General features: G+C 41.2%; 1 protein-coding gene across 5 annotated transcripts in view; it reads left to right on the top strand.

Moving 5' to 3' along the window:
- Positions 1-20,669, top strand: part of LOC105207370 (probable JmjC domain-containing histone demethylation protein 2C) — a 301,096-nt gene that overhangs the window by 256,381 nt on the left and 24,046 nt on the right. For all 5 annotated transcript variants that reach the window (XM_039459078.1, XM_039459077.1, XM_026133722.2 and 2 more), the window contains one exon: positions 13,903-14,035. In XM_039459078.1, the coding sequence (XP_039315012.1) occupies positions 13,903-14,035 (133 nt within the window). The remainder of the gene's footprint in view (positions 1-13,902; positions 14,036-20,669) is intronic.

Below are 20,669 nucleotides of genomic sequence, written 5' to 3'. Positions count from 1 at the left end.
TCTTGACATTCCTTGCCCTTCGGGAGTTACGTCGGCGAAAAAGTATTTTTTTACCGGTTTCTACCTAGGATCCGGCATTAGCCCGTCGCCAGAGGAATTGGCTTCCCGGAAGCCATGCTCGTTCCGCACAGTTTCGTAAAGCCGACTGACTTAGAAGCGTGATCTGACTATTTTTAAAGCCCCTCGTGTCGCCTCCGCTCACCGTCGGCTGCCAGAGCGATGCGAGTAAGCTCGCCTGTATAATTTCCGTCATGTAATTTCCGAAGGAGTTCGGTAACCTGGCCGGCAGTTTGTCATTCCCTTGATCTTTACTCGCGCTGCGGGTGATTTACCACCTCACCGTCGCCTCTGCCTTCCCGCCTTTAATTATATTTCAAGCGCCAAGAAGAATATACATGTGTATCGCGGGGGAGAATAACCATCTCTCTCTTTTTCTATCTTCTTTTAAAAATTGCATGTTCGGTAATGTGTGTCGTCTTCGTTTCAAAGCTATCGGAAGCGAGAACAATGTATCTTTATCTCGGATTATTTTGCGCAAATTCTTAAATATTTAAATATCCCCGAAATATTAAGTTTTCATCCATATTTTTTTTGTCATAAACGTAAAAATTCTATTAAGATATGAAATGTTTGTTTCGAACGATTATTCTCCACTCGTTTATTATCTGCTAGAAATTTTCATCGAAGAAAAAACAGATTATACGTTTATAATGAGTTCTCATTTATTCACAATTTGCGATTATCTGTTTAGACCGCAAGTTCCACAAATACTTGTATTACAAAATGAAGGTATTTTTATTTTATGGACGATTATTTCCAACGAGCTTATTATTTTTCACGAATTTAATTAAAATATGGTTACTGTTAATGAAGGTGGTTTATTTAATTGCGGTTTATGAAGATCTCTTTCAATTATACATTTCAGGAATGTCGCAATTTTATGAAATAATTTTTAAAATAGAGATATTTGCTTTTTATTATACGATTACATTCTCTACTCTTTTACTATATTATTTAATTAATGAGAATTGAATTTTCTCTTTGCAATTCATAAAAATATTTCCTTTGAAGTATTTCATGAAAATAACGTTTGATTACGCATAGCGTAAATTATAGAATACATTACTGCACTGAAAATAAAAGTTTTTTTTTATAAGCTCCTCTATACAAGTCCACACTCGGAAAGTGTAACGAATCTGATGTTATTTCAATAGTACGTAGGTGGTCCATTGTATTTAGTCCTTAAAAGTAGGTACGTCGTAAAAATCGATTTTCTCCTCTCAAGAGCATCCAGTTCGGCCTTGCAAGGGCGTTCCAAATTTAAAGTTCTACTGCGCATTGCAATCTTATTAAAACTCAAAGGATCTTTCTTCTTTAGGTCATGGACATTTCTGAAAAAAATTATTACTTTCAACAACGGTATTCCACAGAGAAGGGAATACAGAATATAATAGGGGATACGATAATCTAATGTTATATATTTATACTGTCGCGACACAACTTGCCAAGTTTTATATTCTTTTAAAGCAAAAGTCGAAGTAAAAGTTTCGCTCGATATCTCTACATTCTCCTCTGTAATGTGATCGTGAGAATTCTTAATTTACCAAGTAGAATATTTTCACTCGTAAATAACAATAACGGGCCAATTTGATTCCGTTTACTTCGGATAACCGGAGGCTATAGACCTCTCTGTAGGTATTAATTTCTGTGTTTCTCTTCGTAATCGAGATATCGACGACGAGCGACCCGAATGCGGAACAGAAGTAGTTCTCAGAGCAGGCACGCGGCACCGATTATACGATTTAAACCGCTCCCTCCTCTGCTCCCCTCGTCGCCGTGCTATTATTCCGGATGTCCCGAAAAGCACCCTTGGATCGATCGACCGTATCAACCCTCGGAAACCGCCCTCGCGCGAGCATTCGACCTTTCGTGCCTGGGCTTCCCCTCACGGATTTATTGATCGCCCCCTCAGAACTTTCCGCTGCGATGTCGGCGATGCGACGTGTTCCGTACATATAGGGGACCCCTCGGTCGAGTCTCCGCGTAATATAAACGCTGTCGTTCATTTCCCGGCCTTTCTTCTGTACATACACCATGCCGTTCGTACGATCGTAAAACATTATTTCCCGACGTGAAACTTCCTCGGACCCGGATTAAATCGACGGAGAATCCTCTCTTTCTCCCGTCTCTAGGTAGGCTGCGTAAATAATTTTCGAGCGAGCCAGCTGCGGCAATTTACTGAAGGGGCATTCACCGCGTAGTGGTCATTATTTCATGCGGTTCTTACTGCACTCGTAAACAATAAAGAGATATACATGTTTCAGAAGCGTTTAAGTTTAGAAAGGTTGAGTCGATCTTTAACATGATATTGCTCTGAGGAGGTTATTTCTTTTGCTGATCAAAAGTATATTTGTAATAAAATTATAAGTAATATATTTTCTTAATTTAATATTCGATTTAGGTTCGACATTATTGTTGTACGTCAAATTTACGGTACAAATTATAAAGATTAAGGATTGAATATAAATCATCTAAAATGATATGCCATTGAAAATTTGTTATTTGTAGTAGAATGAGGTAAGAAAGAGAAACAGTCAAGTGTTTTGCGACCGTTTCTCAGAGGGAAGGTCACAAAGATTTTCCCCTGTCAGGGAAATCTCAAGATCGTTGGGCGTTAAATCGGCGGCGAAGGATTTTTATGAGCCCGGCAGGCGGGGCAGCTGCTCCCATCTAAATTCGACGCCGAGGCCGCCCGCGACTTTGTCCGCGAATTTTGCAACGCGCCTACGATGTACATACACGTCACGTCGTAATATTCACACCGAGCAGTCTCGTTCTCGTTTCAATGCTCCGACCGAAAATAGAGCGCGACGGAGAGAGGCCGGCGGCGGAGGGGCGTTCGCGGCTTTGGCACCGGCTTGCCTTTCTGCACGAGCAATTTTGTAGACGTCGGGCACGCGTCGAAGCTTGCTGCCGACCGCCGATTTTCGCGCTTTAAGCTGCATCTGCGCCTCGCGCGGAATGAGGATTCCAGTTTGGTGACTCCGTGACGCGCGCGTTCGACACTGAAGCTCTTAGAAACTTGTATAAACTTACACTGTTGAATATTAAACAGAGTCAAATTTAAACAAATTCCTTGGATTAAATAACGTTTTGTTTATTTTTAACCTCTGCATGTATCGAAGTTTATTATTTCAACACAAAATATGTAGTTAAAAGAACAACCTTATTTTTAATCAGTCCATGTTATTGTTTTGGTTTAAGTTGATATATTAGATAGGAACGACGTATAAGAATGATTAAAAATTACTGAATTTGGGTAGAAATTGTCACTACGAATTTAACAGTGTACATAAACTTATATAAAAGTTCAGTGTCGCATCATACGTCAATTAAAATGTAGACTTGACATTAATTCGCGATGTGAATTCTTGAGAATACGAGCGATCAAGTAGTTGAAGCTGTGACATATGAAACACACCACGTACGTTTGATTACGAGAGAGCATTATATAAACGATATACTGACTGATCAAAGGGATCGTATAATTTCCGGACGCCGTATCTTATCGAAGTTTAGACATCGGCTGAAGTAACATATTTAAGTGAGTTCACAGTATTCCTGAAAAAAAAAAAAAAAAAAAAGAATGTTATTCAGAAAAATTGATAGTGACGTAACGAAACGCACGTGTAGTCGCGAGGCAGACGGGAAAAGTCACGTAAATAGCGAAGAAGTTAAGGAATAGCGTTAACGTAATTTCTCGCTTTAAGACGACGACGCGACGGCGGGAAACGGTCCTCCCGACGACCGCGAGATATCGCAATTCGGCGTTTTACGTGTCGCGAACGACAGTTCAAATATAGAACCACTTATCGGAGCCGACGTAAATATATGTCGAGACGTTGTTCGCGACGGATATTAGCACGAGGCAAGTTGCACGAAGCAGTAGCCAGCAGGTGCTCGCATTTCGTCGGGCAGGAGGGAGAGCAACCGAACGAACGGGAGTGGGCTGGGGAGATGAGGGGACAGCATAAGGTTAGTGACATTTACCGGGAGAACAACCTCTCTCGCCCGCGGGCTCTCTATAGACCGCCGTGGTCGCGCGGCCGACAGTTCGCGGAACTAGTTTCGCAAATGCGTTCGCGCATTTGACACAGTTCATTCAGTGTGGTAGCCGGTCGACGAGACAAAGGTCTCGCTCTCATTAATTCGGAATCTGCTACCTCCTCTAAACGGGTCTGTCGACAAATTTTTTATTCGCGTGAGGCGGAGCGTCCCGAACTTTTTTTTATTTGTATGCATATTTATTGCTCATATTCCGTCGCATGCTCTTATTCTTTTCTCATACTTCTATCGCCCGCATCTGCGCGCAATATGATACCTATATATTTATTGTACGTCATACACGTCTATTTATTTTGCTTTTAGTTTTTAGCAATTCTCACCTCTCTACAATTTGTGTGAATCGAGAGAGAAAAATATCTTAAAACAAAAATATTTTACTTAACCCAAAAATTTATTCAGGGGATTCTAACAGCTTATTCACTTGCGGTTAAGTTAAACATTTTTTAATTGAAATATTTATGTAAATAAAACGAAGAAGTTTTAATCGAGCAATTTTTTGTTGCAGTTCTAGAAAATATTTACTGCTAGATTATTTTTACATTCAAGGTAATCAGATTTTTTTGTAAGATATAAGAAAACAATTTATTTGTAAAATCATTGTTTAAAAATTTTTTAAAATGTAAAAATACAAAATTATGAGAATGTGTGTCCACTTAGAAATAAATATTTTTACTTAAACAGAACAAACAAAAAATATATTTGTATCAAAATATATAGTTTTAAGAAAAGAAATTTTTCTCTCGGTGTGTGCTCGAAAGAGTTTATCCCAGAGCTGAATAAGCCTATCACTTCTCGTCCACGTGCTGCGACAGGTCGCCTTCACCGAAATTCCAATCGTGCAAATATCGTCGCACTTCCTTTCGTGTGCGTCGCTCTTTTCTGGGTTACGCGTGTCAATAAGACGACGAAAACGAAAGTTGCGCGCGGCCATTCTCGTCGCGTTTTATTGTCCACTGTTTCCAGTCCGTCTATATCGGACGTCGATCTCTTGAGCTCGAAAGTAGGCGGGATCAGGAAAACGAGGTAATATCCAAACTATTTCTTTAATTCTAATAAGAGAAACAATCAACAATTTTCTTCAAATCAAAGAAACTTTTCTTTAACCATATAGCAATGTATGCATTTCTCTGATTCAAACAAATTTTTTTTTTTACTCGAAGAAACTTTTCTCTGGGTGTATTTGATATCATTATTGTCATTATATATCATCCAGTTATTCTAAGAATATACTCCATTAATGTATCGGTGTATGAAACGTGTGTGAAATAATGTAGATCTTAATCTAGAAGGAAACACATAATCAATTGCGATTCCTTCCACGAGCATCGTCATTACTCAAAGACACTTTCTCCACCTATATCATAACCGAGGCTAATGATCCAGAAATGGATAGATCATCTTTGGCCAAGGCCGCTTGCATTTCGTTACTCAATCACCGGGCTTTCCCCAGGAACTCTCGGCCGCGCGATTATTTTACGGCGCGACCGTTGTGATTTACGATCCTCTCAAGTTGACGTAATGCAAATGCGTGATAAATCACCGGCGAGCGATCGTATTGTTCCCACGAGCGCGAACGGCGCGAGACGCCGTGTCTACGTGGCTATTTCTGCGTCACCCGATAGACGTGGTCGAGGCGTATCTCTCTCTCGCCGTGATATACCCAGGCTATCTAAATGATGCATTGGCCGTGCACACACGTACATTACACGTGCACGCCCGAGGGTGCACGCGTGCGTGTGCACACGCGCGAAACTCCGCTCCCCGTATACGTAGTCTCGATCTCGCGGCGCCTCCGCCCTTTTCTCCCACCTCGACTTCTATCTTTCATTTTCCCTCTTTTTCTTCCTCGCGTTCGTTGGTTTTCGTCCGCGTGGAATTACGTCACGTAGAAATCACGGTAATCACGCGGCGGGTGCAGAAAGCGTAGGAATGCAAGCGTTAATTTGCCGCGCGATACGTATAAAGCAATACGCGGCGCAACGGGATGCATCGCGACGAGAGCGAGGACTAACGAGTTTTTTTCCACGCGTGCGTTTCGCGTGCTTGTTACGTATTTCTCTCTCTCTTTCTCTCTCTTCGCGTCCTGGATGCGATGGGCGCCTGTTTTCCCATCATCTTCCACGAAAATACACCTGCGTTCTTCCAGGCGTTTCTCAACGCATATCGACGTTAATTCTACGAACACGTTTTAGAGAAACCGATACTTAAGCACCGAGAGATCCCAGCAGGATAATAAAAATCGAGCATATGCCACTTTAAGACGGGAACATTAAAAAAGGAATTCTCGACGAGCGTCGCTGACCGAAAGAGAGAGAGAGACATTAGAATTTTTATTGCCGCGTCAAGATTTTAAATCAGGTACTTTACAATTCCCCTTTTTACCGCTTAGCTTAGTAACGATCTCTCCGAAATTCAGGTAACGCTCCCCTCTGTCTTTCTCTCCCTCGTTTAGGACGGGGAAGGTTTACCTGTCTTCGCACGAAGTGGGTCAGCACACCGCGTCGCTCCTCCGGCGAAAGACAATTTTTCCGGGCGATCGTTCGACGCGCCTGTGCTCGCGAGTATTATTCGTGATTCATATTCATTGCCGCACACGGTTACCTTGCGATCCGCAGCCGGTTGACCTCGACGTAAAAAATGCGAAAAATCCCCGACGGTGAAAAATCGAATAATGCCGATTGTGTCTGCTTTTTATCAGCCGTCGTTTGCGACGACGTATCGCGAGCGATCACTTCGCGTTAATGCGCCAGTCTCGTCTTCGCACGGCGTTTTTTTTTATATTTTTTTTTACCCGTCATTATCTCACTCCGTCGCGCGCGCTCTCGAAATGACTGAAGGAGGATTGAAAATCCGCCGCGACGAAGGTCGCCGGTCTCTATTTACGTTGCCCGTTGAATTTACCTTGCAAATTGTCTCGCGCTTTATACAATTCCGCGCGTGCGAACGTCACTTGTTTCTTCGCACAAATTTACATCGCGAGACAGAAGTTTATGCCTGCGCATATGCACACACTCGTCTTCTTGCTTTATGCTACTTCTGCGCTTAGTCTCTTTGACCGAGTGTCTCCTGCTTTATGTTAAATCTAGTAGGTCTTTGAGGATTCTCTAAATTTACAAATTTTTTAATTAAGTTACGCAAAGAGACGCGTTTCGATGTTATTATTAATTGCATTCCATTTGCAAATGCAGCAGCCCTGATAGAAATTTCATGCATTTTTTTTTTGTTATAGTTTATACTAGACAGTTTTGTTACTTCTGTCTAGTAACTGGAAAGTAAAACTACTAAGAATTCCAATTAAGATGTAACACTTTGGTTCCAGTTATTACGCACAAAATCTGAACTCATTTACTGAACAAAAATAAATGGAATATTCAATTGATTAACAAACAAACCTGAAACCTATCTATTATTACTAGACAACAACTGCAGGTGTCGACGCATATTTTTACTGAAAAATTGTTTCGGCCACTGAATAAAACTGTACCAAGTTCTGGTTCATTTTCTATGCAATATTGTTATAATCAATGGGAACACAGTAATATTAAATGGTAACTGGTTGTCTAGGAAAACTGCGTGCATTTGCACGAGGGAGGTTGTACGTAGCAAAATAAATGTTGTCGAGTTTTTGTTGAATTTATTAGCATTGTCACGGTCAACAAACAGCGAAATCGGGCATGCCCAACCACATCGTTCTAGATCACGTTCGTACGTATCCGTCATGCTCGAAATGTATTGCGAAACGCGGCACGAAGCGCGATTTAGTGATCGTGGAGGGAAAATTAACGCTGGCTTCCTTCTCGAATGCGTTCACCTCGCACGACGGAGTAAAGAGGTGCGCAAACAAGGACGGAGGAGCTACACGTCGAAGGAATACCGGGACTGGCAAACATTCCGCGGAATTGTGCTCGTTTCAGAAATCGCGAAGTCATAAAAGTGCCGCGCGACGGAGAATCTTGGGTAACGAAGGAAGTACTTATTTCCGAATATATATACGAAACCTCTCCTCGTTAGGTGGCAAGGTGGGAATACAGAATGTAATTATAATCGTCGGAGTGAGAATTGTTGAAACAGGCGAAGCGGCAAGTCACGCAAGGCAGATATTACAATATATTACGAGGAAATTCGCCATTGTAAAAGCATCGCGAAACGGGGCAACCGCGGCGAACTTTGATCATCGCCCTCGATTAGAGAATGATACTTAATTTTTATCGCGCGATTGGTTCTTGACCGCATTAGAATTTGGATCAAAGATTCAGGAGGTCGAGCCAGGCGGCACGCGAGGAATTCTCGGGGCGCTTTGTAAAATTCATGAGATTGGTGTAGATTCGATCGGGAGCGGTATAATCGAGCCGTTCGCCCGAGGCGGGAATGAAATATCGGTGCGCCGCGCCGGTTGCGGTTTGCGCGCCGTGTGATCGATATGCGGCGATACGCGGCGATTATATTTCTTCGTTCCCCTCCCCGCCCCTCGATCGATCTCCCGCGGGTCGGCGATTAATCCTTAATTGAACGCCACTGCGTTATAAAGCGCGCGCCGCGATTTACGCAACACGCGTATTTATTATTCAAATTACGATCTCGCGAGCCAAGGTGATTCGCCACAGCCGCCGTCGTGTCGTCGTCGCCGTCGCCGATCCGTTTCGTGCGTCGTCCTTGAGATTCCTCGAGCGTTTAACAATGGGAGCTTGGTGGCCGTTGTCTCCTCGCCACGCTTGTAAATACACAGCTGACGATCCCGTCACGCTCGTAAATATTCCGTGCGATCCGATCAATGATCGTTTCCCCAAAGTTCGGCGGAATTTATGCCCCGCCATATTATTTATACGAGGAATAATTTCCCCCTGATGTAAACACCATGCAAAAATGATTTTGTTTTGGATGAGCCAAGCGGAAAAGCACCGGAGTCGTCGTTATTATTTGCTCGCTCGGAAATGCGAGACTTTCGCTATCGCCGGCTTGGAATACAAACCAGTTGACCTCAGGTCATGATTTCTTAACACTTTCGCGTTGGAATAATATTATACTTGCAATGCGCGCGCGCGCGCGTGTGTGTGTGTGCTAACAGTCGCTTGTTTTCTCGATTTTACGCGTACTTTAGAAGCTTGTGCAAATCATCAATATTAATTATTAATTCTCGGCCAGAAAGGAGGGAGACAGTCGACGAAGAAGTTAGCCTTGAAGATACGTCTATTATCCCATGATCTTTTCGAGCTAATGAGATTTTAGAAATTGAAAAAGTGCTTGTACCGTGATATTTATGTCGTGTACACCGTCACGCCTATATCCGTACTTCATCTGTGTTGGTTCACACCGTTTCGCTCGTATTCAGGACAGAAGGGACCGTTCGATGTCTCGTTGCGCTATAATCTCTACACTGATTTTTTAATTCACAGAAATTTACAGAATATTTTTTCTTTTACCTTGTCGCATCTGAGTCACCATTTCACTTTGCGAATCACTTTCCCGAGAAAAGATAGCTGCCCTGGTGTCCTCGGTGACGCGAAGATCCGTTTCGCTGGTAGATACCCCTAATCGCTGTCTATTCAGCGAAAGAGCGAGCTCATCATTCTGTAATCTATTCATCGCACACCACTCACTCGCGTTCTTCTCTCGAGACATATCGATACGAAGAATACCACGTGTCAACTTCACAGAGCCAAATACGAGGCGCGAAAGAAAAAGATTATCTATCGGGAATCGATGATAATGTTGTCACACTCTCTGGCGATATTTGTTCCAGAGAAGGCTCTTTCACGTTCGAGTGCTGACGTTCATCTGTTACGCACTACTTAAAATAAAAATCCAAGCTTATTTAGGTTAGGAATACTTTCTGTTTAGGTTAGAAATACTTTCTTTTCACTACTCGAGGCTGGACTAACTTCTTAGTCCAACAGGAAGCTTTAGGCAGGTAGAGAAGTGAATGAAAAGGTCTCGTTCTTTAATCCCCACTCTTTTTTTCGATAGTTTTTTCTATCCCAAGCGTATATACCTAAGATGTCTCTTTCCCTTTTCTTGACGCTTAAGAAAATAACTAAGTTCAAGTTAAACGGTTCTTTTTCTTAGACATTTCTTAGAGCTGCTTTCTTAGAGTTGCTCTTTTGTGCCAATTTGTCCAGTTTCTGGAAAACGATAAAAGCAACTTCTCTGCCGCTTGGCAAAACTTGTAATCTTGTCTTCTTTGAAGCTAACAACCTTATACATAATTCTGGATAAGAATGACGAAGATATTTCCTAATACTATAACATATTAAAATAACGACTCAAATTTATATGTAATTTCTCTATTTTTAATTTTTATTAGAAATTCTAATCATTATCGTAGTTCGTAATTTTGTAAGAATATTTTTGTGATACCCTGTATATACTTCAGAACATGCAGCATTGCAATGATACATTTTACCTTCTAAGAATGCATGCGTGCGCTTCTTCGGCTGCGGGTCTTCTGGAAGTGCTGCGTCTTATTTATTTTTTATTTTTGCTTTCGGTAGCCACTCTCGCTGCTGAGTTGCATTATGTCGCGCACATTGTCGTCGTCGTTGTCGTTATCGTTTAGTTCCGAAGAGTCAGACGTGTGCATCACTCGAATGCGAATGGGAATGCAAATGGGATCTGGCTTCTCTCGATGACACGCATAGAAAGTTTCGTAAAGCTCAGATTTGAAAATGTGCTCTTCGTTGAATCGAAGAACAACCTTTTCGATATTAATAACGAAACTTTTAATATTAATTGATATTGATTATCCGAGCAAAATTAATTTTTGCATTTGAAATTATCTGTGGCGATAACGTTATAGTCTTCAATTATCGTTTTTAATGTTTTCAGACTTTAGACCGTCAGTCTTTAACATGAAGTAATACGTAGATGGGTATTGGAGTTGAAAGTTTCATAAAACACAAGTAGAATTTCAAATTTTAACAGAGAGAGAAAGAGAAAAACAGACGGCAAGTCTTGAAGGTTGATTCACGGTTTAACTACATGTGCCACGTATTTGTTTGATGTGACGATCATGTCGTGTACTTTTGCGCGCATTATACGACGATAAGAACTTTGTTTACGAAGTCTTTTTTTATAAGTGTTACAATTTTAAAAACTAGTTACGATGGGACTTATTAAATGCATATTTTTCTGACGGAACCGAGTCTCTATCTCGTCATCCGCTGAACATGCAAAGATGGTCTGACTCAATTATCCTCAGTCACTTTAAAAACTGACGATCTATGCAGATATTCGCGACCTCGAAAGAATTTCGCGACGCTAGATAACGAAGTTTAAGTTGCCTCACAAGCAACGAGTGAGGATTAATAACGCGATTGCGCGTAATTGCATTTTGGCGCCGCGATGTTAAATATGATGCAGTCAGCAAAAGGCGAGTAGATAAATCTCTACGTTTGCACAACCGCGATGCGGTTTTAAACGCATTTTAACAAGCGATGTCGCAAATGTCGAAGTGCAAACGCGGAGTGAGTCGCGCGTGTTACGTGCATGACGCGTTCCTTGGAGATGAATGAATAAGGAAATAAAAAAAAGGTATAATTTTTGTGCGTGCGTGTGCGTGCGTGTGGAGATTTATAGTTGTGCTATTTTTTATATCTTATTACGTCGTGACATTGTATAAAAAAGACACCGTCGTATTAAAGAATATGAATATATATTTTTTATATTTACGTACAACAAAAAGACTAATCAATAATATCTTAAATAACACCTGTTGTATGTCTTTTCCCTTAAAAAGAAGATGCTCTCGCTTTTTTTTACAGGTTTGATTTATTATAACAAATCAAACACTAGCTTTTGCCTTTCCGGCATTCTAATCGATATCATAAATATATATCGGTCAAGTACCCATCGAATAGTTTCCGTCGCCAGTCATGTGAGTCAGCGTGTTATTGTTTCTCTATTTTTCGTCTGGAGAGCATACCTTCGTGTACGTCAATGGCGGTCTGCTTTTTCAGGACGGTGTGCCAGAGTGCACCGCACTCGTGCGTGCGTGCGCGCGCGCCCGCGCGCGCTGAGATAAAAGGGACAGGAGAGAAAGAGGCGGCGGAGACAGAGGCCGAAGGAGAAAGACGGAGAGGAGAGGAGATAGGCGCGGACGTATTTATCGCGCGCGTGCATTGTAAGGTCCGCCGACCGAGCGTGCAGATAAACACGCGCGTTGCGCACGTAACAGTATAAATAACTTGCGCAAGCGTTAATGAATGCTCTTATCATACCCCGCTCTTCCCTGCCCCTTAAAGAGTCGCGGGATAGATATACCAGCCAGACGCTGCGTTTTATTATCTTCGTCGATGCGCGTTGCGTTTTATGCGAGATGAGCGAATTTCTTGCTACGCGAGGAGGCAAGAAAAGGAGATAAAAGTTACGCATATCCTAGAGCGAGTTCTCTCTGAGAAACCGTTCGAGAATATCATAAATAAAGCACTGTGGGATAATAAGACGATAACAATAAGCACTTTAACGTCAGTAATTTTTAATCATAATTATCTCGGTGGCGTGAAGCTACGCCTCTTCTCCCTGTAGCCAAACAGAATTTGCGTAAATTGAATAGAATTTTATGTGAGCTGGATATCCGTACGCATCAATGTAGAGAAACTATAAAGTGACAAAGAGAGGATCAATGCCCTCGTCTTTTTATCACGTACCTGATAATAGGCTAAAATAAACTAGCCTCTACCTTTCCGTCGTTTTAACCGATATCATAAATATGTATCGGTCAAGTGCCTACTGAATAGTTTCATGAGTCAGCGTGTTGTTTCTATTTCTCATCTGGGGATCGTGTACCTACGTGTATATCAATGGTGATAGTAGTTCTAAGAATTAGATAAAAACGGAAAGTAAATTAAATTGAGATTAAAGTTGATCGTACATTGGTGTGAACTGCTCTGACTCTTGCAAGTTCTCTTCATCGTGTAATTCAAGTTTCAGGGGAGTGGTACGTGTCGGTAGAGAAAACTGCGAAAAATCCGTGTCTTGTAAAGTGTAAAAAAAAAAGTTACGGTAGACTGTAACCAGAGAGAACGCAGAGATCCGACAATTGATTTCGGAGCCGCGTCGAGTAACGGTAACAGCTGACAGAGCTCGTTGCCCTTAGGGAGACGGGGAATTATAGTCCCGGCGTTTCTCTTTTCCCCCTCGCGTTACGCCATTTGCGATTTCCGCCGAGCTTTGGCGAACAGAGGCCGTAGGGCAGAGATAAATCGATAAAGAACGCGAATGCGGGGGAGCATGAGAGCGGCCATGGAAGAGTTCCTTTATGGCGGTATAAACTAAGCGCGTATAAATTACGTTTATCGTTTAAGCGTCGCTGCGGAGGGCACTTCATAAAGACGTTCACGCCTCGCGCCACGACGTTGGTCTTTTGAAGAGCTTCAAATGAAAATATGCTAATGTGATGATTAACTAATCGGAATGACTCATTTCGATTTCTACTCGCGTAGCTAATGGAGATATGAAGATTTTATTAATCAAGACGTAATGTTCGTTCGTAAAACCGATTACCGGTTGCAGTAGTTGCAGAAGGCATAAGCGGTATATTTTTATCGACTTGTAATTAAGGATTATTACAAGCTGAGTCATAGTTGAGATCACGTGTGTGTCGTTGGAGCTGTTTGGCTCCGGTGCAACTGGAAATCTGTTAAATGCTTTGGTGCATTCGCGAGGCACCTGTAAATCCGCTCCTCTTAATCGCCAATGATCTCGTAAGCCGCAGGCTAATTTATACATACCGATTCGCATAAACGTGAGGAAACTAAGTTTTCGTTTGTTTGTCTGTTACAGGGAACGTCGTGAAGTGGAAGTACGCGAACTAGAGAAGGCCAAAATGGAACGGGAGAGACTCGAGAAGCAAAGGGCCACCGAGCAAGCAGTTCATAAGCACTTCGAGGAGTCGCTCAGGCTGGCGCAACAGAAGGTAAATCACGCCTTACTGCTCGTTTCGTCCTGACGTGGCGCGGTTCTTTCCGATCTTTCCGGAGACGTTTTGGGCGTTAGATTTATCTGTTCTCACCGACCCCTGGTTTTTCTCTCCGATTAGGATGGATTCAGTTCAGCTCGGCGAACATTTTCGGGCTGTATATAAAAAAGTTAGAACCTCGAGTCAATAGAAAAAGGAAAAGACTCGTAAAAGGCACGAATATTAAATTTTTACTAAAAAAGAGTAGTCATTTTATTAGAGCTAGATTTGTAACGAAAGTTACAATCGGAAGCATTCGGACTATCTAATTCTCGTCTAGTTATACCCATTGTTATCTCTTATCTTTGAGACTAGAGGCAACAACTCTAGTTCTATCCGCCCAACAATATCTAACGAGTTGGTAACAAGAAAGCTCTAGTTTCTCTCAAGAAGGTCGTGTTCTCCTTGGAGACCGCGCGATAAAATGATCGTTATTCTTTGATCATTATCTGTAATCGGAAAAATGGGGGAGTATTATTGCGGGAAAACCTAGTTCGCACAAAAACGTAGAATTTACAAAGAATTGAATTATCATTGTTTGCCCTGCTGAGCAGAAAAAATATTAAAATACGGAAAATATTAATCACTTGACTTTGCTTTCTTCTCGTTTTTCTTTCTTTGAAAGGGAAATTTTTTAGATGGAACAAGGTTTTTTTGAAACACGAAATAAGTAACCAAAGTATTTATTATTCTTGCCACGAAACCATTTTAAATCAGTTTGTAAACGATCGAGATCGGTCTCATGTTTTTCTTATTGCAATTGATTTGTTTGAATTAAATGTAGTAAACTTGTTCTCTAAAAAAAAGCAACAGATGTTTTAATTATGAAAATTAGATTCTTATTGTGCGAAAGAATATATATTTTTAAAAAACAATATAGTTTTTTTTTACTCCAAGGAAACTTCTATGAGAGTAATGGTTTGTTTTCTTCTATAACTTACTACTTTTTACGTAATAAATCTTTAAACTGTCTACCTAAATCTTTTATAAGAGTAACAAAGCTTGTAGACTATGAGTTTCCGTTTATGGTCCCTGACTGTGAAAGGGCAGATAACTGAACTAAACTATATATCAGAAACTGGGGCTAGCTGCATCGTGATTGGCTGAAATAACAACCGTCAACTGGAACCGTAACCAGACAATCCGTAATCTAATACGAATGTATATATGTATATATATGTATAAAAACAGATGAATTTTGAAAAAAAATTTATTCAACACTCTATCTCATGCTGTGAAACGAATTTTTTACTAGTTATAATTCGTGATATGCTTTGATACATGTATAAACGATACAGATGACCATTAACTGGGAGTGGCTAGTAAAAAAAAAGTGGTGGGAAAACTCAGAAAGTTGCCGGCTAGTTTGTCCTATCTTTTACAAGAATTTTTAGTTTTCTTCTTGTTTGCCTGGTGTACAGTTTCGAGAAGGAAAAGTTCTCTGCCTTCGGCTTTCGTAAAATACTCGAAATATACAAGTCATCTCATGCAAGTGTTTCGTGCATTAGTAATTTCTGTGATAATATATCAAGCATTAATATTTATCGTGCGGTAAAATTCTTTCTAGCCACATAACACATTTTATTCGTAACCGTCGTTCAACTCATCAGTTAATTAGTGCATTGTTAATGTCTGGAATTGTAAATTACTATTATAAACAGTATTAACACAGAAAACAATTTTTGTGGAGCCAGACGGTGATCAAGAATAATTAATGGAATTTGAACCGTATCTATGGCATTTATGCCATTTATGTCAATTGAATGGCAATGAAACATGTTTCCATGGACGTGAATTGTGTTATGAATATTATGCATTAATTCCTTACTTTTATTTAATTAATTCAGGAAAAAGTGAAATTTTTCAACATGAGGTAAAGTTATTTTCAATAATTTATTTATGCGGTAAATTTATTGCATTTTTGTTTATAATAATATTATGTGATGCTAACATTAATAGGATTATATCCCTTCTTCGAAAAATGTTTTATTTTTTAATTTGCAAATTTTCTATGGGTATATGACAGGTCGATATAAATCAGCGATTTTATTACATTACAATTTTTTTAGAAAGTATATAACCTTTTAAAAACGACAGTAAAAGTTTCGCTCTGGAACGGTTTCCTCGAATGCGGTCGACACATCCGCGGTATCAGGATATTCGTATCAGGGTCAGCGAACAGGTTTGCGATGCTTCGACGCATCGGTGCATTGTCCGATAAGTGCGATTAACGCGTTTCCGAGCACAATAGCGCGGGTTCATTTTACGCGCGGCCCCGTGGCCGACCTTGGCACCTCGCCAAGCCACCACGCCAGCGAACCGTGACACACGTTCAGCACATCCGAGATTGGCTAACGATTTCGCTGAAAAAGCGTGGCACGAACGCGAGCATGAAATTTCGACGATGCATCCGCATTTCGTAATCTCTCGTTGCTCGTTGTACTGCAATTATATTCCATCGTCGAGGTGAATATAATGAAACTGATACGGACATTTCAAAGTTTCGCTTTTCCGCTTTGGATCACGTGACGGCGATACACAATGGAACGTCTTAAATAAATTTTTACTTATTTTTAAAAAACGCATTCATCCGTCTGTGACTATGTCTAAAGAAGAACGAGCAACGTGACTGAGATTACATTATATGTATTGACAATCCAAAAGAGATTAAAATAAATTTTGCGTGGGCACGCACTAAAAAAATAACGGAATAATGAAAGGATGTGGCGATTTTAAGTTAGAATCACACACGGGAATAATAATTAAGAGCCTGGAAAGTGAAAGATCTTGATTCAGTTACTTCAATTTTTTTTCTTACTTGCACGTTAGAAATTTTTTCTTGGGCTGAAGGTAAAGGATAAAAATAATTGAATTTTTAATTGGAAGAGATCATTATTTCTGACTCCGCGTTACGAAAGTGTTTATGATTTCGGAAACGTGTGGTTTTGAAATTAATTTACCGTTAGACAAATAGTAGCTGTCTCCTTCCAGTTAAAAAGGTCGGTAATAAACCGCGATTCGATCCGGTCGTTGTCAATTATTCACAATTCTAAAGAAAAATAAGAGAATAATTTCTAAAAGTCGACTATTGAAAACTATTGGACATCCTTGCCTGTCCTCAGAAAGAATTGCTATTGTGCTGAAATAACAATAAAAAATTTACATTCATCTTAATTGGGTCTAAGGTTAATGAGAAATTTACGTTTTTTTTCAAAATATTTACGTGATGGATGTTCAGAAACATTGACAATAAATTATTAATTAATAATGATATGATGCAATTAATTAAATGCCGTAAACTGCTCTTGGACTCTTATTTCATCGTAAGATTACGAACAATTTATCGTTAGCTCTTGCACCAGACGATAGTATCGGTATGAAGGTTTTATACTCGGGAAATGACTTTTAATTGCTCGCGGACAATGTATGTATTGTACACATTAAACTTTAACCACTTGTTTTGTTTGAACGGGTTTCTATTCCGTACTCGGGAAAGACCGCTGACACTATTAACCGATCGGCTGATATTAATTAAACGGTTCACTGCATAATTACAATGGCGTATCTTAATTAGAATTACATTCCGGCAATGTGACTTGCATTAATTATACAATTCTGTCTTGCAGTATTCATTATTTACAATTTTCTTAATTTTGCCAACGAATTTTTTTTTGTCAAATTGTACTTTCATGCGTCTTTTAAATTCACTTTTGAGGTCAGTAGGTAAGCCACGCAGTAAATTCCGCAATTATTGTTAGAGACCGAGTAATTGATTATGCAGCGCGGAAATACGCTTTCGTCGGTGAATGACAAACCGCGACGCTGTCAGATCGGGTAGGGGAAGGATGTCACCGTCGATAGTGATACACGATAGAGTGTAGGGGCTACGCGCGAAATTACGGTCGTGCCGATCGTCATCGTCGTCGGCGAACCCGAAACTTTCACGCTGCCTGTCGTTTAGCGGAACGGTCCGTCCCCGTCTCCTTCCTTCTTCCCTCCCTCGTCGTCTTTTTCTCCATTCCCGGCACGGATACGCGTGCGCGCATACATACATATACATGTATACGTGCGTGCGAACGTTCCGCGAGTGGCATTTGCAATGCAAAACTCGCCGGCACGAAGGTCATTAATTATGCACTCCGTGCGACGGCGGTGTGCAACAATAGAGTCGCCGGGGCGCGCACTCCGGTGTGCAGGATCATCGGCCCGGGTAGATTTTCCTCGCAATATTTTCACGACGAATGATCCCCCGCCGTCGAGCTCCTCGAGGACTCGCTTTTGCAGCGAGGAATTTGAACAATGGCATCGCCGGTCTCTTTCAGAAACGGATTAACGCAAACGCTGAATTGTACTGGATTATCGTTTCGTTACTTGCGATTTTTAGCGCGTCTCTCTCTCTCTCTCCCCCTAGGTGCTCGGAAGAATGTATAACGTTTGCCAAGATAGGCACAAAGAGTTTGATGCGAGCATTCCCACAGAATTACGAGATGCAAATACATCGTAGCGGATATTTCAAAGTAATTGAGGTCGGAAGGCTGATGTCTACCTCTACCATGTAATATAATATATTAATTCGTGGAAATAAATATTCATATATAATATAATTTTTTTACATATGCAGATGTAACTTAATTATAGGGTAATTTTATGTTACAATGAAATATGAATTAGCGACATGATATTTTTAGCCTGATGCACTTCAAGATAAACTCACAAAGTTAAGGATGTCATATCTTAAAAACATCACCAAAAATATAAAAGTTTCATAGAATATTCTAGTATTACAATTTTTCATCATTCTCTTCTTTGCACTCTATTAGTTTTAGGGTCGAAATTCAGGTATTTGCAACCAAATTTTTTTTGTTAATTACAATAGGAAAAAAATAAACCTAAATTTCAATAACTTTTAACTCGTATTGTAAAACATGCTAAAATATTCTTAAATACTTGGAAATAGAGACTTTTACGTAAATGTATATCGGTGATATAACTGCGACTCTGTACACGTGTCTCCCATTTTCATTTCTGATATGCCCCGTCTTTTCTCTGCATTCCGTGCATTTGTCACCCACGCGAAGTAATTGACACATTCCGAGCGAGAAATGAGTGATAGCGCCCACACTCGTGCCGTGCAACGTAAGCGCGCGAGAATCACGAACTGTGCGGTGCAACGCAACGCGCATCCGCGGTCGTCTTCCTCTAGGCACGACGACGGCTGCATTCCGGGTTGCACACACGGAATTTCGTCACGTTTCCTCGCCTCGCCGTTAGCGTTCGCTCGCCGTGAATTCGCTCATCGGCGTACCCACGCCTTCTAATCCCGTGGCGGAGTTAATTACCGCGTCGTCCACGTACCGTATCCGCGTATGTACGTGTCTGAGAAACACACTCGGCTCTTCCTCCCCGATGCGGCGGTACATCGTACGCGCGCATAAATATCGCGCTCGCCTCTTTCTCTTTCTTACAGGCGCGCGTGCATGTGTGCGGCTCGCTCGTTCACGTGTGTCACGCACACGTGCACGCGACCGACCAGAGTCAGTCTCTCTTTCTTTCTCTCTCTCTCTTTCTTCCCGATAGTACAGTTATCCATAATATACGCGAAAGCAAGTCGCGCGTTCTCTCGCGTAAGCGGGTCACACACGCCATCCGTACATATATACACGGTGCCATGTACCATATGCGCCGCGGCTTAATACATATATGTATGCGCTGTGCGAGAGGGTGAGAGGGAGAAGAGGAGGAGGAGAGAGCATGCACATACGATGGCGTAATACGCGGCGAACACACACATACCGCGTATGGAGCCCGAGAGTCCGTAACGGACGGCGTTAGGCGGATTAGTCCGAGTTACGACCGCATACGAGCTCACGCACGGATACACACGCGCGGATGCAATATGTGGGCTCTAATCTCGTTTGATCGCGTGTTACACTGTGGATGGGACGTGCTCTTTCTCTCTCTCTCTCTCCCTCTCCCTCTGTCTGTCTGTCTCTCTTCTCCATGCGACACGGCGGGGGTCGGGCGTAAATTGGGCGACCCGTTAGATATATCCGCTCACTGGCTCAACGTGTTTCCTCCGCGGTCGGCGACACCATCCGCGCGGCAACCGCGGTGCAACGCGATCATGCCGAAGGTCGCGTTGCGCGCGGAGGTCGTCAAGGCGATACCTTTGACCGCCGCGATTCTCACGCGCGTGACGATATTAAAATTCACGTGATTAGCTGACTTGACGTAAAGTAAGCGATGAAGCGAAGGAGGGATCTTATAGAATACTGTACGGCAAATTCTTTCCGAGTGAAATATATACGACGTTTATAATACACTGCTTGACTGAGGTAAATGATTGAACATGTTGTTATACTCGGACATTCACTTGGAAATTTATTAATAATCTTTTTGTAATATTAAAATATTACTCGAAGATATTTAGAAGATAAATTATTTTAAATATAAAAATCAACGTTAAGAAAATGAATTTTTGTTACACAATAGCTTAAAGTTTATATTTTAACGTTCTTAAAGGTTTTTTATTCATTTCTTTGGTTAAAAATATATTTCCCAAATTTAAAAATAAATTATTTTATACTTTAGC

This window comes from Solenopsis invicta, chromosome 16, assembly GCF_016802725.1.
Source record: "Solenopsis invicta isolate M01_SB chromosome 16, UNIL_Sinv_3.0, whole genome shotgun sequence".
In the NCBI taxonomy this organism is placed as follows: Eukaryota; Metazoa; Arthropoda; class Insecta; order Hymenoptera; family Formicidae; genus Solenopsis; species Solenopsis invicta.
This window is presented reverse-complemented; position numbering and strand designations above follow the sequence as displayed.